Source organism: Lepidothrix coronata, unplaced genomic scaffold, assembly GCF_001604755.1.
Source record: "Lepidothrix coronata isolate B3197 unplaced genomic scaffold, Lepidothrix_coronata-1.0 Scaffold343, whole genome shotgun sequence".
Classification (NCBI taxonomy): domain Eukaryota; kingdom Metazoa; phylum Chordata; class Aves; order Passeriformes; family Pipridae; genus Lepidothrix; species Lepidothrix coronata.
Window position 1 is genome coordinate 129,242 of NW_016690523.1, and position 8,816 is coordinate 138,057.

At 69.9% G+C, this 8,816-nt stretch overlaps 1 protein-coding gene across 1 annotated transcript; it reads right to left on the minus strand.

The window, feature by feature from the left end:
* Positions 1-258: 258 nt before the first annotated feature.
* Positions 259-5,551, minus strand: PPP1R1B (protein phosphatase 1 regulatory inhibitor subunit 1B). The gene is made up of 8 exons (XM_017838481.1): positions 4,479-5,551; positions 3,407-3,467; positions 2,902-2,924; positions 2,280-2,355; positions 2,022-2,141; positions 1,497-1,562; positions 779-925; positions 259-697 (listed from the first exon to the last, which is right to left on the minus strand). The coding sequence occupies exons 1-8, from the start codon at positions 4,557-4,559 to the stop codon at positions 609-611; spliced, it is 663 nt and encodes a 220-aa protein (XP_017693970.1). The 5' UTR covers positions 4,560-5,551; the 3' UTR covers positions 259-608.
* Positions 5,552-8,816: the final 3,265 nt, after the last annotated feature.

The window sequence follows — 8,816 nt, forward strand, 5'->3', positions numbered from 1 at the left end:
CCCAGACACAAGGGGGTCAGAAAGCCCCAAACACAGAGGTCAAGACTCCCCCAACCAGCTCAGAACCCCCCAGACAAAGGGCTCAGAAGATCCCAAACAGGGAGGTCAGGACTCCTCCCACATGAGGGTCAGAGCCCCCCAAATGATGGGGGTCAGGACCCCTCTACTCATGAGTCAGAGCCCCCCATCATCCCCCCCATCCCAGCCCCCCAGTCACTCTCCATCCTCTGTACAGCCTTTATTGCGGGCGGGGGGCTCTGCTCGAGGGGGGACCCGGGGGGGCACAACCCGGGGGGGCTGGGGGGGCCCAGACCCCTCCAGCACCCGGGGGGTCCCTCCCCAGCCCCTGCCCTGGCAGCCGGGGTTGGGGGTGGCACGAGGCCCGTGGGGAGGGGGTGGGGAGGGGCCTGGCATGGCCCGGCATGGCCCAGTTTGGCCCAGTACGGCCCAGTTTGTCCCGGCATGGCACGGCACGGCGCGGCACACGGCAGACGAAGCGCAGGCAGCGGGCAGGGGGGCGGCCGGGGGGGCACAGGCGAAGCTGCTGAGGCCGGATTTGGGGGGTGTTTGCTGGCGGGGGGGGCCGGGTCCCAGTGTCCCGGCGCCGGCTAACTGGTGCCCAGCGGGAAGGTGGGCGAGTGGCGCTCGGTGCCGATGGGGCGCGGGGGCACCTCGGAGAAGCCCACGTGTCGCCGCTCTGGGGACAAACAGGGGGGGTCAGCGGGGGCGTGGCAGCACCGGGGACACCGGGGGCATGGGGGACACACACCCCACGTACCCCCAGTGCCACCGTCCTGCTCCTGCCCCGGCTCCTCCTCATCACCCTCGTCGCCCTCGGGGTCCTCGGGGATCTCGGACACCGTCAGCGCCTTCAGGTCCTCCTCGCGCTCGTCGATGCCGCCGGCGAAGGAAACCTTCTGCCCGCCTGTGGGGGGACAGGATGGTGGCCCTGGCGGCACCCGATGCGGGGTGGCCCCGCTGCAGCACGGGGGGGACGGAGCCCCCAGTCCCGGTGCCTGCCCGGCACCCCCGGGCGAGGGGATGCAGCAGTTGGGTGGGTGGGTGGGTGGGCACAGATCTTTGTGGTCCCTGTGACCCCACCATCCCCATGCCAATCCTCCCACCATCCCCATCTCCTTGTCCCCCGTGCCACACCCACCCCTCCCTGTCCCCATCCTCTTGCCACCCCTGGCCCCCCACCATCCCTATCCCTCCACCGTGCCCGTCCTCCTGCCACCCCATTGCCATCCCCGTCACTCTGCCCTCCCTGTCCCTCCCACTGTCCTCATCTTCCTGCCATCTCCATCCCTGTCCCCCCATCATCCCCATCCTTCCACCATCCCTGTCCCCCCACGGTCCCCATCCCCTCACCATTCCCACCTTTGTCCTCCCACCATCCCCATCCCTCCACCATTCCCATCCTCCCACCACCCCTGTCCCCCCACCAACCCCATCCCTCCTCCATCCCCATCCCCTCTCTGTCCCCATCCCGTTACCTTTCCGCTTGTGCGCCTTGAGCCCCGCGGGGAAGTAGCTCCTCTCTCTGCCCTGGCTCCCCGGGGCTGCCCGGGCAGGGGTGGATGAGGCCGGGGCAGGGGGAGGCACGGCCGGCACCGGGGGCACCGCCGGTGCCGCGTCAGCCCGCGGCCGGGGGTCCCGCTGGCGTCACCCGGCCCCGCGGGGGACAGGGACACGGCCCGGCGGGTGAGTGGGCAGCAGGGACGCAGGGACGGGCAGCAGGGATGGGCAGCACCGGCAGCAGCCAGTCTGTGTCCTCCCCGCCCCCCTGGGCACCTCCCCTGCCCCCGAGGGCTACAGGGGATGGTGGTCCCGGTCCCTGCTCCAGCAGCCCTGTCCCCATCTCCACGTGCCCCCCGGGCTCCAGAAATCCTGTCCCTGTGTTCCCTGGGCTCCAGAAGCCCCAATCCCACAGCCCAACATCCCCTGGGCTCTGGGACCCCCATCCCCACATCCCCCACATGCCCCAGTCTCCCTCAGCCCCGTCCCCGTGCCCCCCTCACCAGACTCGAGGCCGCTGTCGGGGTCGCAGCCGTGCTCCCCGTCATCGGGCTCCCCGTCGGAGCTGTCCCCCCCTCCCAGGCCGCTCTCCTCCAGGTGGGACTGCACGATGCGCTGCACGGCTGGGGACACGCCGGTGTCACCGGGCACTGGGGGCACTGGGAGCACTGGGGTCTCCCCCCCAGAGGGGCCCCAGCCCCCCTTTTCCCCCCAGTGCCCCAGTGTCCCCCCCAGTGCCCCAGTGTCCCCCCAGGTGGTACCTTTGAGCGAGGGTGGGGTGTAGGCACACGGGTTGGTCCTCTTTGGTTTGAGCAGGCAGCCCTCGCCCGAGGAGCGCTGTGGGGGGAGCGGCGCTGGGATGGGGGGTCCTGGTGCCCCCCCCACACCAGAGGAGCCAGAGGGAACCAGGCCCCCCCCCAGCCAGATGGGTGCTGCGATGGGGGGGGGTCTCACGATGGGGCCCCAAGGCAGACACAGCCCCCCCCATGGGGACGTGGTGTTGGGGACCCCCGTTGTGGGGACCCTGCCATGGAGACCCTGGGTTTGGGGCCCGGCCATAGGGACATGGCATTGGGGACCCCACAGTGGGGGCCCCTCCATGGGGACACAGCACTGGGGACCCCCTGATGGCCACGGGACCGTTTGCACTGTGGCCAAACCCCACAGCCTGGCTCGGCTCCGTGTCCCTGTCCTGTGTCCCCGTCCTGTGTCCCCGTTCTGTGTCCCCGTTCTGTGTTCCCGTCCCCAGCGCTGGCACCGTGTGCCCGTCCCGGGAGGGAGCCGATAAGCACCAGGCGCCAGGGCTGGGCCCCGATAACCCCCGGGGGACACGGGACAGGGGGACAGGGCTGTGTTAGGGAGGGGGTCCTGGTGCCCACTCACCTGGTAGGGCAGGTTCTCGTCCTCTGGGTTAGCGGTGCCAGGGAGAGAGGGATGAGTGTGAGGGGGGCTGCTGGCACCCCTGAGCCCCTGCTCCATGGGTTATCCTACCACAGCGTCCCCTCCCTGCCACCCCATTCCGTATGTGGCACCCCGTCCCCTCCCCGCCACCATGTCCCATCCCAGACATCCCATTCCACGGGGGACACCGCATCCCACCCACCACCACCCCACCCACCACCACGTCCCCTCCTTGCCTCCATGTCCTACCCCAGACATCCCATAACGTGCAGGACACCATGTCCCCTCCGTGCCACCATGTCCCATCCATGACATCCCGTTCCACAGGGGACACCGCATCCCATCCCTGCCACCACGTCCCGTCCCAGACATCCCATAACATGCAGGTCACCGTGTCCCACCCCTGCCACCACCTCATGTCCCTCTATCAGACGTCCCCTGCCCCGTGTCCCAGCCCTGCCCCGTGTCCCACCCGTGTCCCTCTCACCTGGGGAGGAGTGTTCGGAGAGCTGGAAGAGCATGGCCGGCGTGGGCCTCCTCCGGCGGATCTGGGGCACAGCGGGGTGTCACGGGCTGGGGACGCCCCGGGTCCCCTGTCCCCTGCCCTGCGCCCCGGACACACGTGTCTGCACGTGTGTGAGGGTGTGTGTGGGAGCGGGGACACGGACCCACCGCCCCGGGGCCCCCACGCTGTCCCCGGTCCCTCCCAGCCCCACGAGAGCCCCAGCTCCTGCCGGGCCCCTCCGGGAGGGCTCCGGGTCCGGCATGTGCTGGGAACGTCCCCTCGGATCAGGCACAACCAGTGGGGGTGGCTCCACTGTCCCCCAGTGTGTCCTGTCCCCTCCGTCCCGTCCCCGTCCTCATCCAGTCCCCTCCATCGAATCCCTTCCCTCCTGTTCCCTCTCTGTCCCTGTTCCTGCCCTGTCCGCCTCTACAACTCTCCCTCCGCGGGACCGCGGCTCCCACCGGGACCTTGGAGCTCTCTCCTTGTCCCATCCTGTGTCCCCCATCCAGTCTCGTCCCCTTTAACCCCCGTCCCGTGCCCTGCCCTCTCTGATCCCCCTTGTCCTGCTCTGCCGGTACCATCCCCTCCCTCCTGTCCCCTCTGTCCCCTCCGATCCCCCTTGTCCTCCTCCCCGGTTCCATCCCCTCCCTCCCCTCTGTCCCCTCTCACCTCCCCCTTGTCCCATCCCATCTGCCCCAACACACCCCTCACGTCCCCTCTGTCCCCTCCGATCCCCCTTGTCCTGCTCTCCCCGTCCCATCCCGTGCCTCCTGTCCCTTCTGTCCCCTGTCCTATCCCCTCCAATCCCCCTCGTCCTGCTCTCCCGCCCCACCTTGTCCCCTCCCGTCCCCTCCGACCCCCCTTGTCCCATCCCGTCTCTCCTGTCCCTTCCAATCCCCCTTGTCCCATCCGCTCCCTCCTGTCCCCTCTGTCCCCATCCCGTTGTCCCCGTCCCTTCCCGCCCCACTTCAGCCCCCCGGGGCTCTCCAGTGTCCCCCCCCCTCATCCCCCCCGGTTACTCCGGGGGTCCCCGCACCCCTCTTTCCCCCCTCACCATCTCGACGGCGCGGGGGTCCAGCTGGCTGGGGGGGGCCGGCACGGAGAACTGGATCTTCTTGCGCTCCTTGGGGTCCATGGCCTTGGCCGGGAGTCACCGGAGCCGGGGGGTCTCTGCCGCCGGTACCGAGCGGAGTTCGGTGGCGCCCGGGGCTCGGTACGGCGAGGAATGAGAGTGGCGGGAGGTGGGGAAGGCAGAGCCGGTGAGGAGGAGGAGGAGGAGGAGGAAGGAGAGGGAGGGAGGACACGTCTTCCTACCAGGCGCTGAATTATTCATCCCCCCCTCCCCGGGCAGGGGGGCTGAGGCCGCGGTAATGAGCCCTTGGGGAGCCCCTCAGGGGGTTCAGCCAACCCGTGGGGGGTCCTTAACCCCTTCCCTGCCGTGGGGGACCCCCGGCTGCGGTGGCGGGTTGGGATGGGACAGGGACAGCTGTCTCCATGTCCCTTGTGCCTCAGTCTCCCCCCGGGCGGGGGTGGGCAGGGGGTGGGGGTCCAGCCGCTCCCACCCTTGGGTGGGCAGTGAGAAAATCTCCTCCCGGGCTGCTCTGCGCTGCACGGGACAGGGACACCACTCCGGGGATATGGCCAGGGGACATCCGTGGGGACATGGGACCCCCAAAAAATCCCATCACCTGCGTGCTGGGGGTCCCCCCCGCCTCCAGCTGCAGCCCCTGGGATGCCGGAGGTGGGGGACCGTGCCCTCACCCAGGCTGTGCCCACCTGCCCCGGCTCTTCCCTGGCCCTCAGTGATTTTCCCCACAGAAAATCCCATGAAAAGCCAATTTTTCCCCCCGGGGAAGTGGGGGCTCAGCCCCCCCGGGCACCACTTGGCACCGGTGCTGCACATTCCATACAGGGGGGGCCTGGGGCATCAAGGGCATCTGTCCGGACCCCGCTGAGGGGGCACAACCAGGGGGTCCCTGTGCAGGGGGACAGCAGGGTCACCAGGAGACAGAGAGGTGGCCCGTCCCCTCCCGGGACGTCCTGGGGCAGTGGCCGTGGAAGCCGCCCCTGAGCAGGAATGAGGAAGGGGGAGCTGGGAACTGGCTCCGTCCCCCGGATCTCCCGGTGCTCCAACGGCTGCGGGTGGCCCCGGGCCAGCAGCCGCCGCTCCAGCAAAATATTTACCCGAGTGGCACCGAGCCATGGACCAGCCTCCCGCCCGCCCGGCACCACGCGGCACAGCTCGGCAAAACACGGCAAAGCTCGGCTCTGCCTGGCAAAGCTCGGCTCTGGGGGACAAATCGTGGCTCTGGGGGACAAATCGTGGCTCTGGGTGGCAAATCTTGGCTCCGGGTGAGAAATCTCAGCTCTGCGTGACAAAGCCCAGCTCTGGGTGATAAAACTCGGCTCTCCGGGTGACAAACTTGTGCCTGTGGCACAAGCGCAGTGCCCACCTGGAGACATCCCAGAGCCTGGCACCAGCACGGCCCAGTGTCCCCACGGAGGCCAAGACTTGGGGACAAGGGAAGGGAGTCCCTCGGTTACCCCCTGCCCAAGCTGGCCCCGTGCCAGGCGTCCCCCGTGCCAGGCTCTGAGCATCACCCCCATCCCGGGACCCGGGTCGTTATGGCAACAGGTTCCCGGGCTCCATCCCGCTGCCTGTTCCCGCTTCTCCCACCCACGAGGACGCCGTGTGAGGGGGTGGCCGGGCCCCCTCCCCTCCCCGCGCTGCGGCAGCGCCGGCACCCGCAGCCCCCCGGGATCGGCACGCACCGCCCGCGCCCGCGCCCACGCTCGGAGCACCCGCGGGTGGCACCTGCAGCGTGGCACGGGGGGGCCACACCGGGGCTGGAACGCGGCAGGGGGGTGGGCACCTTCCAGGCACACGTGTGGCACACATGGTGGCCCTGCTCTTCGCTGGGACGGCCTCGTAAGGGGACCGTGGGCACCCGCGCCGTGCCCGTGCCCGTGCCCGTGCCGTGCCAGTCCCCGTGCCCGTGCCGTGGAGCTGCGGGGGCTGCAGCTCTGTGCAGCAGCGAATCCTCCCTCAGAGAAGAGTAAAAATAGCAGCAGGTTGAGGGAAGAAGCTCTCACCCCCCCACCAGCGGGCACCGGAGAGGAGCCACAGCCACGGGGACGGACATGGCGCGGTGGCACAGGGACAGGGGGCGATGGGGAGGGGGCGTCGTGGGGACAGGGTGCTGTGGGGACAGGGTGCCGTGGGGATGGAGGACACCCCCGTGGGGATGGGGACAAGACGGGGACAGAGCCGGGGACGGAGCGTCGCGGTGATGGGACACAGCAGGGATGGAGCACTGCGGGGACGGGGAATCAGTGGGGCAGTGGGGACAGGGTGCCCTGTCGATGGAGCATCGCGGGGACGGGGCGTGCTGGGGACAGGACAGAGCGACGTGGTCATGGGGTGCACCAGGGACGGAGGGTTGTGGGGACAGGACGTCATGGGGACAGGGTGGGGACGGGGTGCCGTGGGGACAGGGCCCTGCGGGGACAGGGCATCCTGGGGACGGGCACAGCGGGACGATCGCCCGGTCCAAGGGTGAGTGTCGGGGGGCGGGGCCTGTCTGTGAGGGGGCGCGGCCAGAAGGTGGGCGGGGCTCTGTCGGGGCAGGGGCGGTCGGGGGGTTCCAGGACCCCCCCAGTGCCCCCCACGCCTGTACCCCCCTCCGGGTCCCCTGCCCGGCCCTGCGGGGGTGTCCCCACCCAGTCCCTGTGTGTCCCCTCTCCAGCTCCCCCCGGGGTGAGCCCCCCAAGACCCTCTGCACCCCAAGACCCTCCGCACCCCAAGACCCACCGTGGGCGTCCCCCCCACCCCGGAGCTGCAGCGGGGGCGGCGGGTGGGGGCCGGAGCTCCCCCCGGGGCGCAGGGGAGGAGCCGGGAGTGGGAACACGCGTGGGAAGCAGAGCACGCGTGGGAACCCGGGGGGGGGCGCGGGGGGCTTAACCCCTTCCCTGCCGGGAGCCCCCCATGAGACCAGCCTGGGGGGGCTGCAGAGGAGAAGGGGGGCCTGCGGGGGGACCCTCCCCAAATGGGGCTCCACGGGGGGGTGCTGGGGAGGGGGCACCCCCCTGCCCCAGGCAGGGGCACTGGGCAGCACTGGGGGGTGCGGTGGGGAAGCTGGTCAGTGCTGGCAGGACTGGGGGGGCTGCACCCCCATAATCCACCACGACGAGGGGGCTGCGACCTCCTATCCATGGAAAAACGCGAGGGCTCCCACCCTGGCACGAGAAGGGGCTGCGTGCCCATGTTCCTGGTGGGACAGAGGGTTGTGACCCCACAGCTGGCAGGATGAGGGGGGGTCCCATCCCTGCAGCCCAGCAGGGTGGTCAGGGGGCTGTGCCCTCCCTGCCCCCCCCAGAGCTGTGCCCGGTGCCCCCCATGCCCTCACCAGCCCCGTGTGCCCACGGTGACAGATGTCACTCCCAACACTGGCATGGCCGGGCTGGCACGGCCACCCAGGGCTGGCACGGCCACCTGGACTGGGCACTGGCTCAAGGGCTTTGGCACGGGGTGGCCGGAGAGGAGCCGCGGCTGGAGATGTCCTGCTTGGCAACCAGCAGTCACCGGCCACTGGCCCACGCCAGGCCTCACACCCACAGCAGGGGGTGGGCTGGGGGGCTGGGGGCACTGGAGGGTCCTGGGGCAACAGCCCTGGGGTGGGGACCCACCTGGGCAGGGGCTGGGATGGTTTAGGGTCGGCCTGGCTGAAAGGGGGAAACCTTGGAGGGGGAAATTTTGGGGAGAAATATTGGGATGGGTATGGGGGGGACAATTCCAGAGGGTCCCAGGAGGGAAGGGGTGCAGCCTGGGGGTCTCCTCTGCCTGGGGGACACCACACTGGCCGTGCCTCAGTTTACCCACCTGTAACACGTGCCCTCCATGCCCCAAAGCCCCCCCCCGCCCCCTTCCCTGCGGAGGTGAGACCCCAGGAGACCCCAAAACCCATCCTGGTATTCCCACGGCGCCCTGCCAGGGTGGTCTGCGGGGGGGCTCCCAGCCCTGCTCCCCCCAGCCCATCTCTGACCCCCCCGGGGTGGCCGGGCTGCCAGCACAGACCAGTTTGCTGCCTCCATTCCCAGAAGAAAGAATAAAGTTAAAACATCTGTTAATTTATAAACCAATTTAACCATGACTGGTTAATAAATAGCTTCCAGCTGGCACCCCCAACCCGTGCCGGGCGAGGGGGACCGGGGGGGGGCACAGCCGGGCTCGCTGCTCTCCCACAGCCCCCCCGGGGTCATTGTCACTTGTCCCCGTGGGGGTGTCCCCGGGGTCCCCGGGGATTCACTGTGAGAGCCTGGTGCCCGCTGGGGGGGGCACGACCACGGTGCCTGGCACAGGGGGGTCCCGGGGGGATGTAGGGGCTGGGATGGT